Raw genomic sequence first — 22,935 nt, forward strand, 5'->3', positions numbered from 1 at the left:
TTTCACACACACACAAATGCAACACCACTGTGTTTGTTATACCTGCTCTATGAATAAAGAGGGGACATTTTTCTCTAGAGCTGTCAGTCCAGTGCCTTTCACAGCATCTATATTCACCAAAAGGTAATTAAAATAGTAAAAACAGACTGACCGAGTGATTAACCCCTCCCTTACTAATCACGATAGCAAATAGCAAAACAACCAGAAGTTTAGCTAAGTCTCCAAAGGATATGCTTATGCAAACCTCATTTGCTGGACATCTTATTAGGAAGGTCTTTTTTGGTGAGATTTGCCAAGACAGAACACTTTTTCCAAAAGTCATGGAAGACAGCTGAATCCTTCCAAAATTCAAGGGAGCTGGCCTGTTGGTTGGAGGCCATCTCCTTTAAAGTTGGCAGATGTGCAGTTATGCCAGCATCCATTTTTATTCTTCTGTTCTATAAAGATTTTTAGATCACCCTCATTGCCATAAGATCTGAGCCCCTTCTAATAGTGCATTAAGCGATGTGACTACATATTCATCACAGGGCTCCGGGAACCTGCACGTTTATCACCTCTGTCCCTCTTTGTGTCTGTCTGCTTTGGGCAAGCTGGCCAGGAGCTCTAGAAGGTGGAAATGCAGAATGTGGCTTGCTTGTTGTTGCGAGCCTTCAGGAAATCATCAAACATCAGCCTCCACCAGGCTGCTGCAGCAGCTGCCAGGGAGCTCTTCACTGCCCTCTGGTTTTGGAGACTCTCTTACAGGAGAGGAGTCTATAACCCTGGGGAATAAGTGAGTACATTTGAATTATGCGGGTATTGGTTATTTAGGATTGTGTTGTACTTGCTCACTTCAGCCCTCATCAAGAAAGTTGTCAATGGCCTTTCCTATCAGATTTCATTATCTCCCCACTGCCTCTCATACTTTAGTTCTCAGATGAAACCTGGAAGTGATGGTCAAAGATTAAATTGCTTTTGTCATCTTGTTCTCTGCCCTCCTCGGTGCCCAGCCTCTGGGCACTGCAAGGGCAATTGCTGAGGGAAAGGTTTCTGTCAGACAAGCAATTCCAAACGCTTTTCAGAACTGGAGCTGAGACAGGAAGAGGAACAAAGGTGTTCTCTAACCAACCCAGGCAATCACTTCAGAAAAGAAAACAGAAGAAGTGGTTGTGTGTTTCCAACAATGGAGGAGGACATGTTCAATGCCAGAGATAAAGATTGCACAAAGTTCCTTCAAGATCATTTTACTTTCTTCAGCTCCAGTTAAAGAAATATGTGATTCCCTATGTTCCATCTAAATGACTTCTGATAAAGAGCTGAGCTCTAAAATTGTGTTTCTCTAACAGCAACACTCTCTTTGGGTGAAATGTGTCTTTGCAGCCTAGAACCTGTCAGATTTCAGTTGTCATGTTTCCTCTACAGGTGACCGTTCCAAAAGGTATTTCCTTAAAGCCCTGTCAAAAAACATATTGTTCACGGTGTTGTAGCCATGTTGGTTCTGATCTGTGAGAGAAACAAGGTAAGGTAATATATTTTTATTGGACCAGCTTCTATTGGTGAAAGAGACGTGCTTTGGAGTTTACACAGATCTGGGGACCTGAAGAAGAGCTTCTGCGTAAGCTCAAATGCTTCTCTCTTTCATCAACAAAATACATATTAGCATTTACTTGAGTCATTCTCCAGTTAAAAGTTAGAGGATTACGTTCAGTTTACAATTCCCTTTTTTCCTGTTACACAGTGCATAATGACTTCCATTTAAAATGCCCCCCTTGTGAGAAGAGATCTCTCTTCCTTTAATTGTTCTTTCCCCACCTACATCATCCTGGAAAGCAGAGAGGAAACCTTGTATAGTGGCTAAAGAACATCTCTAGGAGTCAGGGCATGCCGGCTTACATTTTTGGCTCTGCAATCGACTTTCAAGGTACAGTACTTGCTTTTCCCTCACTTTCCTTATCTGTAAACTGGGACTAAAAATACTGTGCTGGTTGGAACAGAGCATTTGGGGTGTTTCTGTGATCCTGGAGCTGCTTGCAGACTGAATGTATCTCAGGATTGTGCACCCTCTGTACTGGGTTGTTTGAGGAAGCAGGGACCAAGAAGCTAATCATCCTGACTTTCGCTTTGTCTCACAGGAATTGCTGCTTTTTGGCTGCTTTGTGGTGCTCTGGAAATAGCTACAACCACCTTTTCTAGCTGGCATACTTCTATGGCCCTCTTACCCTTGTATGGGAGACCCACAGCAGCCCTGTGAGATGGATCAGAACGATCATCCCTGTTATGCACAAGGAACTGTAGGACAGACAGACAGATTGCCCCAAGTTCACACAGGAAATCTCTAGCACATCCTAGGTCTGCTGCGTCCTACAGTAGCACCCTAGCTATTGGACCTTTCCTGATGGGCTCAAATGCTGGCTTTATCTCTAGTCCCCTTGTTACAAACTTTAACCAAGATCTTGGATGCAATGGATTCCCTTAGTCTCCACCTATTCCCAGTAGCCACAAGGCCCAGCCTTAACAGAAAGGCTTGTATCTGCTTCATAAAGTGAGACTGTTACAAAGGAAGGACTGCCCTTCCCTCCTGCCCTCTGTGCTTCCCTTCCAAGAGCAACTGGCTTGGATTTTGTGTCAAGGTGAACATGTTGCAACTGAAGCCAGTAACTAATACAGCAGCCTTCATCCACCTTGAAATGAGAGCAAAAATGTGTCGGATTTCCCCCTTGAAAATTGGTCTTTTGACACAATTGGAAAGTCTTGGGTAGGAGAGCAATCACAGCTAGTGTTTGTGCAAATTTAGCAAAAACAGGGCTTTGCTGTCTACCATTTCTATAGGAGGTGAATCTCACACTTGAGTCCACTTGACACTGGTGCCTTCTGTCTTCTTTACCATCTTGATGCACCATAGCTGGTCATTGGTTTATTATACTAAACTTCATGCAGTATCATACAGACACCACCAGAGGGAAGTCGATCACCATAGCATTCATTTAGCTCTCTGTTAACTCATATCTAATATGCAGAACTAGCACCAGGGGCTTAGGGAACAATCTGCTGATCTTTCACTGTTTGGACTAATCAAAGAGGAAGGCACTGGCTCTGAGACCCCTGGGATTTTTCCTCTGAGTTTAATGGAGGTTGAAGGGAATGTGGTCGGGAAAAGAGAGGAAAGAGTTCTAACCTGGTTGCAATGGCTTAAATACACACACAACTGAAATGCTTGCCTCTGTGTTGTTACCTTCCAACTGAAGTTTCAGAATGCAAGCTCAGTTTACACTCTCTCTCATACTACCTCAGTGACTGTGAAGGCCTGGTCTTCTCTTCAGCTTATCTGCTTTCACTGTGTTAAATGTTGAAGATTTCCATTGGACAATTCCCAGTTCCTATAGCTCTGACCCTCCATCTAAAAGACTCAAAATATAACCATTTAGATTATGAAGAATCTCTCCCTTCGCAGCCTCTCCTGCTTTGGCATTGCATAAACCATTATATCATCACTCACTTGAGAGTGTCATAACATCAGTAATATGAAAACTTAGGAAAAGAATATTGCCAATCACAATATTCCACAAGTGTACATGGGTCTTTATAAAATATAATAAGATTTGAGTCTTGCCTGAAAGCATTTACAATAAGAAGGCCAGATTCTAATCTTGTTAGTGTGAATGAGGATAACCTCCTGAGGTCTCTTCCAATCCTATGATTCTATGACTAGAAAATAAGTCAATAGTGTTATTTAAGATTTACACTGGTGTGACTGAGATCAGAATCTGGCCCAAAGACCACAACATTGAAAAACCGTGTTGATTAGGCACAAGTCTAATCTCAGTTATATGGTTGTATATTTTGAGGAATCTAGTTCTTCTTCCTCGTACCAATCTGCATGAAATACCAGCTCAGCCTTGAGCCTTCTGGCAGCAATGTTTGCCTGGAGACCCCTCAGCTAGAAAAATGACTGACTATCTGGGGATTTTGGCTGACCACTCTGGTTGCCTCACACATGGAACTAGTCCCAGAATCTTCAGAGTGAACAATAACCTATTGTTACCACTGTTTTGTTCATTTCATTTTTGGAAGAGGTATCAAAACTAAAACCTTTTTCAGCTCCTCGTTGCCTGCCAAAAAATCTGACAGTGGCAGCATTTTTGTGTGGTTAAATGGTCCTTTCCTTCCTCGTCCCTCATTCTGGAAGAGTTAACCAGAAAATAGTCCCTAGAAATAAGCAACAACAAGCAAAGAGCTATCAATATTTCAGTGTGGACTTCCATAAAACTTTCCTCTATAACCTGTGACAAACCCCGTTTGTTTGCAGACAGGGAAGGAGAGACTGGAGTGTCTATCCACTGATTTCCTTTTAAAAACCAAAAACATTTTCTTGTAACCCAAGAAGGTGGCAATATGGCTGGAATTTATTTGTATTGCAGAGGACCTAGGAGCCCCATTCATAGACAAGGATCCAGTTATGTTGGGCACTATGCAAACACAGAACAAAACGCAGTCCCTGCCTCAAAGAGCTTACATTCTTGTGTTGTATTGTGACAGAGAGAAGCCAAATAGCTACCAGAAAGTAATAAAAGACAGATATATTTACCCTTGGCTGAACAAAAATCCCTGTTGCCATGTCAGTCAAATGATAGTTACTCTGGGTTAAGACAGCTGGGGTCAATTAAGAATTTGCTAGAATTCAGTTGAGGCAATTAGGCTAGTTAAGACACTGGAGGCAATCTAGAACCAGATGAGACAGGTATGAGAGGCACACTTTGAGTCAATCAACAACTGGTTAAAAGCCTCACCTTTAGTCAGTTGAGGGGTGTACCAGGACTGGGGGGGGGAGGAGGAGGAGGAGGACGAGGACGAGGACGAGGACGACGACGACGACATCATCAACATCAACATGCTGCTGGAGAACAGGAACTATAAAAACCTCTCTCAAGTATTAGGAAGGAACTCTGGAGGTACAGAGGTGAGGGGCAAAGAGAGTCCTGCTTTGGGAAGAGCCCCTTTGGACCCCAGAAATCCAAGGGAGGAAAACCCCTACTAGAGGGTGAGAGACTGAGATAAGAAATCTAGTCTGTTGCAGCTACCTCCAGAAAAGCTACTACAGACTAGAAGATTTTTCCACTCCCTTTTTTTCCTCCTGCTATGGCAAGATGAGAGTGACAAAATCAGACTACACTTTGCCCCTGAAGTAAAAGGGTTAGACTGAAAGTTACAGTGAGACACTGAGGTGAGAAATTAGACAGGAAGTTGCTTTCCTCTTTACAGAGAGAAGGAGAGAGAATACTCAACCTACCACTATCCAGAAGCACTGGACCCACTGTATGAAATTAGGAGCTTTGTCACAGGGTATAAAGAGCACTAAGTTGGTTTTTTTTTCCCTCTAACAATCATTTGTTTCTTTAAAACTCTGGTGAGTCTATTGATACTGCAGAACAGCACTGAACTTCTCTATCTTGTGCAAAGACCTGTTAAGATAATCCACAGCTATGTCCATCTGCAAACTTTCGTTAATATCTTACACTTGGCATACTCTGGCATGTTTTCAAAGACAAAATACTTGCTCTTGAAATATTTTGGAGTCCTACATAACACAATTGATTTGGGCAGGGATGTAGGAGCTATAGCAAAAGAAAGGTGAATTCCATCAGAGACAGGGAAAACATTCCCTTTGATATGATGGCAAAAATTTTCAAGAGCTTCTATTTTTCTCCAACGTGCCGTTCCAGCATGCCACAAAGAAGTGAGTATTTACTTTGCTTGGTGCTGCATTGGTGGATATGGGGTGACTCTAGCTGTGTTCCTCTGTTCTTTGACAGACTTTGCCATCATAATCACCTGAAAAAATGAGTCTGTCCATGGATCTCCATCCACATCTCAGAAAATGCCATTCTTTTTTTTCTCATTGAGGGTCCCTGCACCAGCTGTGCATCCCACCTTTTGAGAGCTGGACAAACAGCCTCATTTGGGTGAGACAAGCCATCTCTTTGGAAGCATCTGCTTCCCTGGAAGAGATGCATTTTTAGAGACCCTGCAACCTCCATGTCAAACCTGCATTTGTTGCCAGGGAATGGGAATTCTTTCTCTCGCACACACTTGCAAGAGGAACATGAGGAAATGGAGTGGCAGAACTCCATGTTACTACACATCAGCCAAATACAAGATCATGACCTCATCCAGGAGGAAAGTGTCCCACCTCTGGCAACTTCCTTGCCCAAAGCAGTGTTAAGTAAAATCACCCTCTTGCTGGAGTGGTTTTTTTTCCTTCAAAGCTGAAATTAGATTTGAGAACTGTGAATTGTTAACCCCCATTGTCCCTGAAGTTGTACTCACTTCCCCTCCCTAACACTTTGTTTAAATGGTTTATTTTTGAAATGTACACACATACCTAACTAGCCCTTGAATAAAGTGCCATGGGCACACTGCTTTTTGGGCCAGCTGTAGTAATAAGGCCCCTCTTCACTTCTGTTTGCTAACTATCCCATGTCATTTTTCAAGACAATAGGTGTTTTCTTCTCATTCCAAGCTAGTCTAATATTACCACAATTGCATTCTTTCTTGCTTAAAATCCTTCCATCCTACCAAGACTGTGTTCTATATCACAGGACAACAATAATATTAAGGACAATGTGTTAAAAATGGAATTGGCTTTTTTTTCATTTCCCTCCTTTTCTAAAGCCAGGCTGTCTTAACACAATGACGCCAAACTCCTGGACTTGGAAGGCAAGAGAAATTATGATTTATTCCTAACTGAACCTTTTTCCAAACTATCTGAAATAACACTTCTTTGTGTTTGTTTGTGAAAGTAGGCTTCCAGGGCTTGTCAGGACATGGAATAAAGTGCTGGATCCCAACAGGAAGATAAAATTACCAGCTCCAGTTCGCTGAGCAAAAAAAAAAAAATCAATTTCTAGTCTGTGGGATATTAAACCTTAAATACATTACTAGTCCAGGACTACCAGCCATCAAAACTTTGCAAACTAGTTCCCTTCTTTTTGCAAATCCATTTGTTGTTTGGAAACATTCTAGGCTACGTCTACACTGGCAGCTTCTTGTGCAAGAACTCTTTTGCGAAAGAGTTCTTGTGCAAAAACTCTTCCACAAGAGAGTGTCTACACTGCCATGTGCTGTTGCGCAAGAGATGTGCTTTTGCACAAGAGCATCCATGGCAGTGTAGATGCTCTCTTCCGCAAGAAAGCTCTGATGGCCATTTTAACCATAGGGGCGTCTTGCGCAAGAAATTCATGTTGCCTGTCTACACTGCCCTCTTCTGGAAGAGCTCTTGTGCAAAAGGGCTTATTCCTTGTGGGGAGAGGAATAACTCTTCTGGAAGAAGCCCTGTTTTACAGTGCTATACTGTAAATTTACTTCTGGAAGAACACTCATGCAGTGTAGACAGCTGGCAAGTTTTTGCGGAAGAACGGCTGGTCTTCCGCAAGAAGCTACCAGTGTAGACGTAGTCTCTATGAATGTAATAAGCAAACTACTAAACCTGTGGTTACAGTAGATACATTTCCTTGCAAACCTGTTGTCATGATTTCACCAACTCTAAGCAGCACTGAATATTTCCTTTCTTGCAACTCGTCTTTGTCTGGAGACAAAATTCCACTTGTGCAGGGGAATAAGAATAATATATGTGATAAAATATATGAATTAAGAGTAGCTATTTCAATATTGTATAGATACTTTGAATAGTAGTGGTCTCAGAGATAATAGAATAGGGTGTGTCTACACTGCACCATAGGTTGAAATAAGATACGTAATTTGAGCAATGCAAATTGCATATTTTATTTCTATGTTACTTTGAAATTTGGCGCTGTCTACACATTACTTATTTTGAAATAAATTGCTATTCTGAAACATCCCTTACTCCTCATGGAATGAGGTTTACAAGGACATTGGAATAGCAAGCCCATTATATTTTGAAATAACGGGTGCGTTCAAAAGATGTGGAGTAGCTATTTTGGGATACCTTTGGTATAGTGCTGCAGCGTAGACATAGCCATAGTGAGCAGATTGTGGGTGATAAATTGCAAAACATGCCTAGTTTGAAGAGTGACAGGATAGTTGGCAAATGCAAGCAAGTAGGGACCTTATTACCATACCTGGCCCAAAAAGCAATGCAACTTCTAATTTATATCATCATCATGTGTCTATATTTCTATAATGCATATGTGAAGCAATGAAGGTACAGTGTTCCTGGTTGTAAGGTGATACATAAATGTAAAGGATTAATAGTATTACAAAAATAGACACTAGGAATCTGTCACACGTTCTTACCAGGTTGCAAATATGCTAAGGCAACTCAAATTTGGGGCCTTAATTACTTTTCCAGAGTCCTTTTTAATATATAGTACTAGAAAATTTACCTGACTTTCTCAGGTCTTTAACTCAATTAATTTTAGTTTTTCTTCATTTAAATAATTTTCTAGAGTGGGGCTGAGACTGAGGGGTTCAGTAGGCAGGCTGGCCTGGGGAGAAAGGACTACGTCAGCCCTCCCTCACTGCAGCAGTTTAGGGCCTGGTGAGAAGTGCCTTTCCATAGCTGCTGCAGCTTCAGCGAGCATAGCCAGAGGAGGGGGTACATGTCTCCCAGTGGGGGCAGATTCAAGTTCCTCTATCCCCTGCACTGCCCCCCCCAAGTCAAAGTGAGTAATGAAGAAAACTGTGCACTTGCCCCTCAATCCCTGACAAAAGGGAGCAGCCCGCAATGTTCCCATATGAATAAGGAGGGGGGTAGAGTTTCAGGCTCGAGGCTCAGCAGTCCCAGATGGGGGAGGGCACACCCCCAGCGGGCCCCTTTCATTTGCCTGGTGATTCTGTCTCTTTTCTGTATGGTTTTATTAGTATCAATCCCATTCCAGACACAACCTATTTTCCTGGCACAACCAGGTTGTCCTACTTCTTACCATTTTGGAGGAGTTCTTGAACAAACATCAGGACTGATAAACTCATTCTCTGATATAGATATAGGTATATATAGACATAACTTGAGAATGGGGAAACCTGGGGAAATCTAAGAAATTCAGACAGGTTTCTGAAGGTTCACGAGCCTTTTAGTGACCTTCATGTGAACCCAGGCATTTACATCATTTCTGCCTAAAACAGCAACTTTGGCTGCGTTTTGCTTTCCAAGTTATTTTGGTTCTCTTGTTCCTAACACCCAAAGGGGCTGTAGGTGCGTTTCACTTCAGAGCAAAGGTAGAATACAGTGTTGCATGAACCCTTTAGAAAATGATACCCCCTCCAAACAGCTCCAGGCTCTGCCATCTAGATTTATCAGCAAGAAAACCTGCTAGCAATGTACAATTTTAAATTGTATGTAAAATAAATTTGCTGCCTTATGTGCCACAGCAGCGCCTAAGCCTGATTTAAGCAGCAACTTGGAAGCGGGCTCATCCAGTTTTCTGTGACTAGAAGGAATGTTGCTGTGATGCTGGCCCTTGTGGTTAAGGGAGGGAGAAAAGACTGAGAAGCATCTGACCTTCAGCTAGGCACCCTTCAAATACTTACAACCTCAGAAAAATGCAAAGGACCAAAGATCAAGTATAGTATTAGTTAATAACTGACCCATTTTCTTTTAAAGAATTCCATTGTCTGTAGTTAGCGTGTTTCAGAATTATTAGCAATAAGCAATGCAGGAGGTAGATAGTTGCAGAAATCTTAATTTACAAGGAGAGGTAGGGGTTGGAAGTACTTAGATACTACACGGATGTGCACTATGTGAACCCCTTAATTAGAGAGATTATTTTGCTCTTCCAAGGGGTAGAGCTGATCCAGTGTGGATGGAGGTTCATTGACAGGCTCATTTTTCTCAGGGGACAATGATGGCTCGTTTGTGGTTATAAAGCTCTAGGATGCATCTAGACTGGCAAATCTTTTGTGCAAAGGCACATGCCAGTATAGACGCTCTCTTGCGCAAATACTTTTAATGGAAAAACTTTTCCGTTAAAAGTATTTGCGCAAAATCATGCCAGTCTAGACGCAGGCCTAGTGTTTTTGTGTAGCAGCAACCTGGACTCACCTTGTATTGCTGAACTACTGATGCTCACTATGCACCCTGAAGATAAAAATGCCAAAGAGATTATTTTACAGTATCTAGGAAGGGATTGTCTTGTGGTTAAAACACCAGCCTAGGGCATGGGAGATCTCTTCCCCCCTCTCCCAATGACTCCCTGTCTGACCTTGGGTAGGCCACATAATCTCTCTGTGCGTCTATTCCCCATCTGTACAATGGGGATAATAAGTTGTCCTTTCAACAATAACTTATCCATTCTATGTCTGAAGGACACACAAAGGTCTCTAGATTGCAGCAGGTGAGTAGAATAGATATGATTGTCTCAAATCACTTACTTCTGGGGTAACCATTTCCTCCCTCAGCCACAAGGTTTTGCGTGATCAATAATTAACCAAACTTGGAAATCCATATAATTTGCACGTTCAGATTTCTAAGTTGGGAGACGTAGGGAGCTGGCCCAGAGAAGGGAAAGCCTTGCTCATTTTTATCCATTAAAAGAGCAAACCAACAAAAGTGCACCCCTGACTCCCTTTGTATTGTCATAGGGGCTGGAAGGGTGTCTGGGCATTCCGCAGCCTGCTTGCTAGTATCTTGGAAACTGTCTCCTTTTTCCCAGTCCCTACCCCTTTTATGAAGGGACAATGCGGACATACAGTGAGGGCCTTGTGCATCCCCTGGGCCTCCAGGCCCTTTGACACAGGGAATTCTTTGAGTGGCTAACCTCACTCCGTGAGGTCCACCCTCATCCAATCAAGAGGGTTGCAGCCTGGCATTTTCTAGGTTGATCTTGGAGGAAATTACATGCTTTGATTCCCAAAAGACTAGAGAGGTATCTTTGTATTTGGATGTCAAAGAAAAGAATTGAGAGATTCCATAATTTAATCCATTTAGTCTATTTGATTCAGTCACTTCTCTCCTCCTGCTGCTCTTACTCTTTCTTCCTCCATTTTTAGTTTTGCTCCCTGCTCCCATTTTGCTCCTATTGTGTCCTTGAATTATATTTTTTTATTTAGGCCCCCACTGCAGTGTGAGGCAGGAAATACAGCCTGAGTCTGTTGCTAGATAAATGGACAACCGTTAAAACTATGTTTAATTTGTAGGTTGGAGTGCTATTAGAGGCCTGATCCTAAACCTATTTAAGATAATGGAAAGACTCACAGGAATTTGCTCATAAAACATGGTGACACTCTGTCCTCTATCCTGTGTGCGTTCTTTTGCTTGAGGCTGTGAAACCTCCTATATGACGTCAAACATCATCCCATTTACCAGGGAAGGAAGATCCATGCTGCTCCTCAAGAGCTCTTGTAAGCTAAGCATACATCTAACACAATAGGGCCGTATGTGCAAGAATTCATGCAGCTAGCTATGGCATTCAGGCTCTGGACTTAGTGTTGCTCTTCTCACTCACTGGCCTCTTATCTGGCCTCTTGAAGGAGAAGCACCACTAACTTATCCAGGATAAAGTAGGAAAATGTAACCAACACACAATTTTATGATAAAATTCACACCGGGGCGTGCAAGCAAAGTGAGAGCAATAGTTTGGGAGTCTCTCTCTGCTTTTTAGTTCAGAAATAATGTTTGGTTTGAATGAAATGAAAAAGGAACTCCAGGAATATCTCAGGCTGTCTTGAAGGCATATTTCTGCCCATTAATGAATTTGCTCCACCTACATGGTCTGCTGCTTTAAGATGTCAAACCTTTTAGCCCTCAACTTGAAATGCAGACAGCAGTGACTCCATCTGCCTTAGGATAGTGACTTTTACACAGGTGGAGTGGTGAGGTGATGATGGTTTCTGAGTTCCTTCCAGACATATGACAAGAGATCACAGAGACATTTCCTACAGGAACTCCAGTGAGGTCTCATTTCCTTTATCTCTTTTTGCCCTTGGAAATTATTTATTGTAGTCACCATTTTGTGAAATGGCCTGAAGAAGGCCCATAAAATACATTTAACACAAACTACTGTGCTTCTAACAGGCTGCAAAATGGGACATAACCCCACTCATTCAGCCAACTGACATAATGAAACAGCTTCAGGTTTTCAAATGGCTGCTTCTCTCTTCTCCCTGCTACATTCATGGCATCCATGTCCAGAACATTTTCAGGACAGATAGCAAAGCTAGCATTTGGCAGTGTAGGCTATGTTAAGGTGTTCTCCTGCTGAGACTGCACCTGAACAAGAGTTCCTTTGGGATACTCTGCCTGATCCTGCATAACCCAGGCATATCAAATGTTTCTCAGTCCTTTTGTGGAGCACTCTGCAACATAAGAACGGCCATACTGTGTCAGACCAAAGGTCCATCTAGCCCAGTATTCTGTCTAATGCCAGATGCCCAGAGGGAGTGAACAGAACAGTCATCATCAAATGATCCGTCTCCTGTCACCCATTTCCAACTTTTGACAAACAGAGGTGAAAGACACCATCCCTGCCCATCCTGTCTAATAGCCACTGATGGACCTATTCCCTGTGAATGTATCTAGTTCTTTTTTTAACCCTGTTAAAGTCGTAGTCTTCACAACCTCCTCTGGCAAAATTGAGAAATTGAAAATGGAAAGTTCTTTGCATCATGCCCTCCCATTTATATACACCAAGAATCATGTGTTCACTGAAGGGTTCCCTAGGAGCACCAGGATATAAAAGCAACAAGAAATTAAAAACTTAAGGAAGCAACAAGCTCTGGGAGTAAAAACGCATCCTGCTTTCCAGGTTTGAGCATATGAACTGGTTGATTAAGTGAATACTAAATGCACCTTTGGAGTTGTTTTAATATTAAAACAAAAGTAATCAGGCAACGCTAAATGTGTATGTATTGTACTTTCATTGGAGTAAGGAAATTGCCAACCACTTTTACAATTGCTCACTTTTACAATGTCATATACACTCCTAGGACAAAATGACCCCCATGAATTTTGTCCCTTTTTCTGCTGCTTTTGGAAGTCTCCACTATACATGTCGGAGCTGATTCCATTGTTGTGTCATGGCGCCTCCGTGATTCAGATACTGATTCGCCAAGACTTGCTAGGTGTCCAGTTATTGACTGGAACGTCTGGTCAAAAAGGGGGGACCTGATGGTGTCCAGTCAGATCTACTGGCCAGACACCCAAAGCCCAGTTACTTTGGGCAGGAAAGGCAGGGAGGAGTAGAGTCAGCACCCACACTGGCCCCTATTCAGCCAAGGTCATCTCCTACCTGCATAGGTGCTGGAAGTACAGATGCGGGGGGGAGGGGAGAGGCTGCAGCCTCCTCTGACTCGGTTTCCATTTTATATACAGGGTTTACAGTTTGGTTCAATGGCTCTCAGCACCCCTAGTGTATAAATTATTCCAGCACTGCTGCCCACCTGCATTGAGCAGCTGCAACTCCCTGCCCCTGCTCTGTAGGCGAGTGCCTCCCGATCCATGGAGGGAGGGTGGAGATGGCAAAAGCAGTGAGTATTGGAGAGAGACGGGGAGAGGAGTAAAGCAGAGCAGGACCTTGGAGGAAGGGATGGGGCCTCAGGGGGAAGGAGCACGCTCGCTAGTGTCTGGTTTTAAAATATTACTAAGATGGCTATCCTTCCAGGTGACCAATAGAACAGGGACACAATCTAGTCAGCACTGGAGGCCATATGAGCTCTTGCAGTTCCTGCATAATACAAGGCACAAGCTGCTTCCTTTCTGAGTTTGTACCAACCCAGACAACAGGGAAGGAAAGGAAGTTACATCCCCATTTGACAGAGGGGGAACTGAGTTAGAGAGTGAGAGATCAAGGGGCAGATTTTCAAAAGCAAGCATGACCCACTAAGTGCTGCTGAGAACAACTGGAATGCAAAATTTTGCCCTCCTTTGCAAGTCTGGCCATAAAAATGATTTGCTGAGAGTCACACCAGGATTTGAAATAGCCAGGATATGAACCCAGATCTCAAGTCCCAATAACATGTCTTAATCATGAGACCCATCACAGGTCTTCCTCTGGTGCCTCGGCAATGCTACTCCTTGTGTACCCAATGAAGTCACTTATGAGCAATGCAAGGAATCTTTCATCACTCTAGAGACTGTGTGGGTTGCCTCCACAGTCCTTCCAGCATACTGGCTTGAGAGATCAAAACAGGAATTATTAAATTCATCCTGTCTCCCCTCTCCCCCACCCACATCATATTGACATGGACTATTGACCAACAGTCTAATCAGCCAGCACTTTATAATAAAGCATGCAGGATGTTGACAGAGTCAGCCTGCTGCATTACAATTAGGCTACACAGGGTGTAGGTTGGGTGGTTTGGTTTCTGATCTCAGTAAATTAGCATGTAAACAGATATTTTGGATGAAAAGACTCATGGCTCCATGCTAGCAGAACAAACCCTAGGGAGGATTTACAATGCTAAGAAACATTTGAATGCTGCAGCTAGTGTGGGGGGAAAGGAAGTGCTATAATAAATAGCTCAGTAGATGTCCTCTGCTTTTAAAATAAATTCCTCTTGGTGCATCTTTCTTTGTGATTAGTGAGCTGCACATTTTGGGGAAGCAATATTTCTCCTAGGTAAAAGCACACAAAATCCTCTGCTTTCTGAAGAGGTTAAAATCTTGTCTTTGGCCCCTTTATGGGAGAAACCCCAGATGTCTCCTCTCACAAATGCGCTGAGAAAGATTCAAAGCTCACTTTTCAGAGAATCCAAGCATCTCCCTGTGGATATGGGTGGGGAAAACGGTGCTCTGTGCCCAGTCTGAGACATACACAGCACATCTGTTATGGGGACCAGAAGAAAAGGTCTGGTTTTGAAAAGCATCAGCTCTCTGGTTCCCATGCCAGATGTGTAAGTGAGCATTTGTCAGGAGCCAGCCTGTAGTACTTGTGTCCCCATGTTCTTGTGAAGCTTTTATCAGCAAGTCTAGGAAAGAAGCCTGCTCACATAGGAGTATTAAGAACCTCTCAGCCTCCTAAATAGCGAGGGCCCAGTTCATGTAAGTTCTTTGGGACAGGGACTGTTTCATGCTGTGTGTTGATACAGTGTCTAGTGCTTTGGAGCTCTGACCAGGAATGTGGCCACCAGGTATTTCCATTGTATAAAATATTTCCTGCTTGCTTGAAACTTCAGGGACTCAGAAATGAGACTAGCGTCTCTCTTTTGCATAGCTTGGTGACTTCTGCTTCACAAAGGCTCAGACACTCAGACCAAGTGTAAATTTAAAACTCTATTGAATCCGTTTCCAAGCGTATGTGTAGCAGGTGTTTCGGTCTTCCCCTGTGCAGTGGCAGAGCAAAACATTTATCTCTGAATTATTTAGCACATGGAGTCTTCAGAGCCCCTGCAGCAGCTTAGCCCTCTGGGTCTGCCTTGAAAGAAAATGTATGCTCTCATTTTTAAAATGTGAGCTGAGTCATTGGAATGAACCAGGCCATGTGGAAAGTGGAGTCCAGAAACAAAGGTCTCACTGTGTCTTAATCAAGAATACTTATTCTTATATTGTGGGTGCTCATGGGGGTGGTGTCCCCCTCCCCCATACAGACTCTGGCAACAGAGTCTGTATTGTAGCAGAGAGGCAGAGAGATTTATAATTTTTACTGTGAAGGCTAATTTCCTGGACTAAGCAGTGGAAATCTCATTGCTTCATCTGCACTGGATGAAAGAGTGTGTGGATGATCCGCCTCCTGTGAGTAGGACCAAAGAGACACCAATGAATTAGGAACCAGCAACTCAACAGAGTGGAGGGTTCATAAGAGGAAAGAAGTCTGGTTCATAGTTGTGGGTAATGCATATACACTGTGATGATCTTCTCTTTAAAAAAAATGCTTTGTACCTCCGAATGCCATGCCTCAAACGTCAACCCAGTTACTGTAGGCACCCTTCAAGTTTATCCTGGCTTTTGAGAAGTTGGTTACAATGATATTCTCTATATGTAAAAATGGGAAATACTTTTATATGCAATTATATCTCTAGAATCAGGATGAATTTCAGTGCAATTGCTGTAACTGCTGTTGCTGAAGTCATGAGATTGTGTCTGGCTTTTTTCATCCTACTCTCACAGAGCCCAACCAGGCTTAGGGATAGCTAAAGTTCTGCAATTGTCTTTACTTGTAAGAGCCCTTTAGAATAGTCACACCTGGCTAATGTATTGTTCCTTCCTAATAGTTAGGGTAAACTTTATGCTGATGATTAGGCTTTTTGACAGAGGGAACTTTTATAGAGTTTTTTTTTTGGTTGGAAACATTTTCATTTTGTTAACAATCACCATTTCTAAACAAACTTGTTTAGATTTAAAATATCAGTTTGGGTCTTTAAATCTGGATAACTTTGTGGATTGTTTTTTAAACTTTTCCCATGCACCCCACATTTCCTCACCTATCCCATTCCAACGAAATGGGAGGGAATGAAATAAAATGTGTGGGAAACTTTAAAAAAAACATTAAAAAGGTATAGGGAAAACCTGCGCTTCCCCTCCCCTCACTATCTTTCCTTCAGGTTTTTTTTCTGTCCAAATTTTTGTCACTTGGCCAAAAAAGAGCTGAAAGTGTTTCTTATTCTCAAAAGTAACAAACACTTCCAATATTTAACTATTTCCTACACTGTGTTGGTGTTTTCCAACAGGCAAAAACTAGGAGATGGTAATACTGTGAAACAAGGATCCTTCCCCTTCTTCCCCCCCCACTATTTTGAAATGAAAACAAATATTTTGGGGGTGGTGAGATTCCTGGAATTTTCTATTCAAGAAATGTTGAAAAAAAAAACCCCAAAAGTAGTCATCTAAGTTGTTAATTTTTGAAAGGAAGAAAATAATTTTGATGAACCCTATTTTCTGATTGGAAAATGGCTTTCTGTTAGAAATTTCCTGATAAGTTCTAATTACAATGATGGGCATGGTATAAAATCTGTATAGAAGAGAGTGGCTTAAACAGCATGTTCCTGTCTTCTACCTAGTTCTCACTGCATTATTAGTCCCTCCATTTGAGCAGTAACATCTTTCTCTTTTCCCCTCTTGTGAATTCAATGATGGTGGCTATTAGCAGAGATGAGAGGAGGTATATGAGAGAGACTTTTTCAGTATCTCCTTGTTTCTCTCTTTCTACCTCTCTCTTGCTGTTTCTTTAATCAGTAGCCAGATAGGGCTGGTAAATTTCCTAAGACAAGCGCCACAGTGAAGCAGAGAGAGAAAAAGAGACTTAATACTGTTTTCTTTATGATAACTAAGTTTCCTGTTCAGTGCTGGAAGAAAAATTACCCTTATTCTTTGTCACATGATAGATTTAGTCTCCCTATGTCCACAGCTTCTGTTCCCAGGAGAGAGAATGCTTACAAACTGGTCTTATCATTGATGATTACCATTGCTCTGTAAGGTGCAGGGAGATAATTATTTTTTCAGTCTTTAAAAAACCTCCCAACCCTCAAAGGAAATTTCTGTGTGATATTTTTCATCTGGTTTGGCAGGTTCTTCTTGGAGAATGGAGAGTCAAGGGAAAATGGGAATTAGTAAAACATGTTGTGAACCATCTGGAAATCCTGCAGCAAAAAGTGGAAAAAAAACCAGCAAAACAGTAGCTGACAAATAATCATGAACTGCATCCTTTTTAATTGTGTACCTCTCTTCCCCCCTCTCTCTTCAGGGCCAAGTATTTCCAGGGGAAGAAGGTGAATGGAGAGTTTGAGATCCGAGTGGAACAGGTCAGTAGTCACTGAAATCCTCTACAGGACTCATGTAGGGGATTAAGAGCTCACCTGCAAGTGTCTGTGGGCATCCATGAGGAGGAGAAAGGTGCTAAAGAGGAATTTTGAGGCTTGTCTGTTTCAGAGAATTAGAGAAGCCAGAGATGAAAATAAGCTTTTTGGCCAACTAGTCCTGCCTTTTTAGAGTTGTTCCCTATTGTACCTTTTCTAGTGTTGCTTTGAGTGTTCCTATGGGTATGTCTATGCTATAGTTATAAAGCCTCAGCTGGCCCATGCCAGCGGGACTCACTCAGGCAAAGGGACTGTTTAATTGCAGTGTAGAAATTCAAGCTCAAGCTGCAGCGCAAGCTCTGGAACCTTGCAGATCCTAGAGCCCAGGCCTCAGTTTACCTCTCATGCCAGAGGAGGCAAAACCAGGGCCAGTAGGGCTAGTGCCCCTATGTAAACTCACACATGCCCAGGGGAGGAGGTGGAAGTGAGAGGGGCTGGAAGCATGTAGGAACCCTCTGGACCTTCCCTCCCCCCTCTCTCCCCCCCCCCCCCCCCCCCGTTATCTGGTTGTCTCTGCTCCCCTGCTAAATGTTAGTCCCTTCCTTCCTATCCCTCTTCCACCCCCATTTGTAGGGAGTATCAGCCTTTCCACTGTGTTCCCCCACAAGCATTCCATGCTCTCCCTTTTCTCCTCTCCCAAATACCTCAAACCAGAGAAGGCAATTTATTTTTTGTGAAAATCCAAATTTCTTAGTCAAGGTATAGTCAAGATCCAGATGCCAGAGAAAATAATTTTAAAAAAGAAGTTAAAATGATTTTGGGGTCCATTCAAAAACATCTGGTAGTCCAATTTTGGCCTGCAGCTATAGGCTAACTACCTCTGTAAACCCTGCATCTTCTTTCCTTCCTTCTCAGTACCTCTATCCCCCTCCCCCCTCATTACATATGAGCTCCTTGGAGAGGAGCTGTCTCCAGTACTCATCTGGTTGGGGGGTCTACTGGCTAAAATGGACAGGGGTGGATTAACTCAGTGCTGGGACAAAATTCCCTCATGTCCCCACAGCTGGCTTCCCCTGGCAGGCACTCACCAAAGCTTCCCATATTTGTTGTAGCTCTTGATGCTATTGTAATGCCGACAGGTGGAACCAAACCTGGGACCTCTGGAGCTTAATGCATGAGCCTCTGCAGCATAAGCTAAAAGCCAGCACACCTAGCAGGTGTGTGGGTTACATTATTGTTAAGCAACAGAACAGAGAGAACATTGACCACTGGAATGGGACAAGGTGTGGCAGGCTCTGGGAGGGCTCTCTGTCCCTGTAGCAATGATGAGAAGGAAGAGCAGTGCTGGCTGCCCAAATGCTCTCTCAGGTTTGGCCCTGCTGCCTCTCTGTCATGACAAGGGAGGATGGAGTCAAGCACCACTCAGGTTGGGTCCTATCCACAAATTGGGCCCTCAGCCTATGCTTAGATTGCCTAGACCTTAATTTGATCCTGACATGGAGCCTGTGAACTGCTCAGGAACTTCTGTGAACTTCATCCAACCCATCAGCCAAGATCCCTTGTTCTATCTGGCATAGTCAGGTTTGGACATAGGACCAAAGGGAGGGGGGCTAACGAGTGTAAATAATAAACAAGTATGCATATGACAAAAATGTGCCCTCATTGTAGTGGCTAACAGCCTTTGTAGTGGCTAACAGTGGCTAACTAGTAGGAACTGTTGCCTACTAGTGTTTTGATTCTGAGAGATACCTCAGTGAAGCCCCTTCTAATAATAAATGTAAAAATTGCAGCATTCCTTCAGAAAATGGATTATATAATTGAGAGATGTTTCAACAACCGGGAACAGAAAGCAGGCTTCATTTTTCCCCCATATATGGCAAATGAGCCTAGGAGTGATAGAGCATGAATTGCATCCTACTTCATTGGACCTTGAATGCAGAAGTGATCATCAGTTCTATCATTGTCCAACAAGGGAAATACAGAAGTTGTATTGTTGTGGGCTGTTTTTTAATTTGGCCTCAGGCCCCTATGCATATCAACCAGGCCAAAAAAAGGGCACTTATCTGTTCAGACTCCAACTCTTTATGCTTCAACTTTTACTCATCCCTTCTGGGTGTCCATTGTTTCTCATTCACTTATTTTTCTCATTCTTCATGCCCTTCCTCCCCCCTTTGCATTACTTATGACCCTCTGGCCTAAGCCACCATGGAACACTTCACTTTGTTTCTTCTGATACTAACCACTCTTCCACAGTCCTAGCCTGGGAAGTGTACAAAAAAGAACTGTGTGTGCATGACCTTGTCTCAGACCTCAGACAGCAGCAATGCTAAGAAACTGGAACAAGATTCTGAATATAGCTGAGCAGATCCAGCATCCCACTTCACCATGCTGTGATGATCTTTAACCGGCTGAAGCAAGGGTCCCCCTCCATAACTGATCTGTGTAAACTCTACACTGAGTGTTCAAAAACTCAGTGTTGTGGCTCTTCTGAAACTGCTTGGATTGCATGGTGTGTCTGGAGGGGTTCTCCCACCCCCACTCATGAATGTATCACAGAGTAAATTTTCACATATTATGTGCCCTGGGCAAAAATATAGCTTTTCGGGGGGGGGGAAATCTGTTTTATAATTAAACCACATTTTACCTGTAACAATAAAATAGCATCTTTTTTTAACAATGGAAAGTGTTGAAGAGAAACATCAAAATGTTTAATATGTTTGCAAAAAAGTGTCAGAAATGAGACATTGCAATGGGTTAGCAAGCAGAGTTAATTTCTGAGACATGAGCTGTGGTCACATACATTCTTCTAGGATGCTCAGAAATGGGATTTGAATCTGAGGCATTTGCCCAACTGATTATTCTCTCTGATTTCTGCCTTTATTGAATCTTCATTTTCAGTTAATGACCCTCGTTGGCTGCTTTTGGGGGAAGCAGAGTGCGAACACTGATTTTTTTTTGATAAGTCACGAACTCATTTAGTTATATTGGGGTGGGAGTGTTGGAAGCAGAACCCTCTCTCAGCAGCTGATTGTGAGTTATCTAGACTGGTTATACCATCTACCAGCTATGAGAGTTTCCTCTCCCCCCTGGCTGTATAGTTCTTGAGCTTACACTTGTTTGGAAACAGGTCAGGTTCTCAGGTTGTTTACTATGGAAATGAACTATGTGACCTCCTGCCTTCCCTTCCCCCAAGCACTCCCTTCAGCTAATTTTATCCCCACAGGCATTGAGAAGACAGATGCTCCATTCATTGCCTAGTTCTAGGGAATATGAGAAAAACATGGTAAGCTCTACTGAGATGGGTGTATACTCTCCAGTCTGGCTGTTCCCTGGCTTCCATCCTCTCAAATCATTAATTAATTCAACCACAAGGATCCTCTTATTTCCTTCTTAATTTCCTTTTTGCATGCTCTTCAGTTTAAACCCTGACACTGATTTATTGAGTGATCTATTAGGATGTAAAATGTGCTGTATTATCCATCTCAGGGCCCACATGTATCCTATTTATTTAAACCCACCCAGGAGATTGCTTTATCTTAGCTTTAGTGACTGACTGACCCTAGTTCCAAGAGCCTGGAAACAGAGAGAGCGAGAGAGAGAGGGAGAAAGAGGGGTGGTGGGAGAAAATTGATAAAAGTCCTGAAAGAAGAAAGGGGAAAAAAAAGAGATCAGTGGCAGTGAGGATTCCAGTCCTGACCTAAACCAGCATGGCAATACAGAAGAATTATTATTATATGAGGGCTGGAGGCATTTATGTTCCAAGTGTATCTGAAAAAGTCCAGCTATGCCAGAAGCTTCCCACCATGTGTGTAGTTCCATTACACAAATGTAATGCTCTCTTACTAGTAATATTTAGGGATTTTTAGCTCTTCCAAAGTGATATCTTGTTTCCAAAGACTCCTTTCTCTTCTTAGATGTTGGCACAGTCAGTGAGAGGAATTAAGCCAGAATATTGGAAGCCACAGGTTTTATCTCTGTGTTTGGATCACTAAAGCCACTTCGTCCAAGAGTACATTTAATCTTTTTCTTTAGCCTTTTAAGTGAAAGTTGTGTTGGCAAAAGAGGCTGGATTGACAGCCATAGAGACTTAATTGTCTCTTCAGCCAAAAAACAGGTACAGTGCAGACAGCTCCATCAATTTACCTCAAGCTTGATTCTAAAAGACCTCTCCTAACACAATGTGAGTAATTCAGTCTGCATGTTCATTTAGGCCTCCATTCAGTAAAGCACTTAAGCATGTGTTTATCTGTAAGTATATGAGTATTCCCATCTCTATTCAGCAAAACAATGAAATTGGCTTCAGTGAGACATGTGGTTAAAGTATATCTCATACTTGGGTGCTTTGCTGAACTGTGTACTTAATCCTTGGCCTTTCTGCCAACAAAGGAGTCAATTATGGTTGTTTTTTATGTCATGTGGATATTTTTCTTCCAAGAGTCCTTCTGTTTCAATGGCATTCATTCACTATCAAGCTGAATCTCAGTTGAAGTCCAACACGTAGAAGTCTTGGTTTATCATATTTCCAGGATCCTCAACCATCTAACTCCTGAGACTGTATCTGTCTAAAAATTCAAGATCTCAGATTCAGTATTGCTACTCCCAAGCATTTGAAAATGATGAGCCAGTCTCCAAAAAATGAGATTTTAAATAACAATAGTAATCATAAAGATAATGATAATAATGATGTTGGGTTCCTTTCATTTGCCCTCTGTTCTTGAGCCCTTTGGGTGTGCATTCTCACAGTTTTCTGGAAAAAAATATTTTATAAATAACAAAAAGGTGGGGCCTCCTTCCCCTCTCAAGGAAGCAAAGCCAGAATTGCCATGAAGGAGAATCCAAATGGATTATAATATCTTGGCCTCTTTAATCTCAGTCCAACAGGTGCTTGAACTCTGTGGAGGTCAGCCTCTTAGGGAAGATGTGCCATAACATTTTATTTTGGAGGTCCATGAATTGTGCAGCTACTGATCTCCCTAATCCTGGGGGGCATAGAATCTGAACTTTTTTTTAAGTTTGTATCTGTGACATGTTCCTGGGGGTGCAACCTGGAACTGGGGTTCCACTCAGTCCTCTTACCAACCTTGGCTCCCTCTCCCACTGTGATGCTGTGCCAAGCTGCAAATCCTTCAGGTCCTGCACTTCCATAGTCATTCACAGGCAGAGATATGCCCAGCTGTATTCTGTGAATGCTTTCGGTCACGATCTAACAATAGAAATGTTCCAGCCAATTCTCTCCCCCAGCTCCTCAGCCTAGGACCTCAGAGCTGTGCTGCTTTACCCTGGTCAGAAGCCTGACCAGTGTATGTTTATGACCCA

The 22,935-nt window shown here is 42.6% G+C and overlaps 1 protein-coding gene across 7 annotated transcripts in view; it reads left to right on the forward strand.

Moving 5' to 3' along the window:
* SYN3 (synapsin III) overlaps nt 1-22,935 on the forward strand; it is a 390,200-nt gene that overhangs the window by 108,963 nt on the left and 258,302 nt on the right. For all 7 annotated transcript variants that reach the window (XM_075938194.1, XM_075938231.1, XM_025178914.2 and 4 more), the window contains one exon: nt 17,568-17,625. In XM_075938194.1, the coding sequence (XP_075794309.1) occupies nt 17,568-17,625 (58 nt within the window). The remainder of the gene's footprint in view (nt 1-17,567; nt 17,626-22,935) is intronic.

This window comes from Pelodiscus sinensis, chromosome 1 (assembly GCF_049634645.1).
Source record: "Pelodiscus sinensis isolate JC-2024 chromosome 1, ASM4963464v1, whole genome shotgun sequence".
In the NCBI taxonomy this organism is placed as follows: Eukaryota; Metazoa; Chordata; order Testudines; family Trionychidae; genus Pelodiscus; species Pelodiscus sinensis.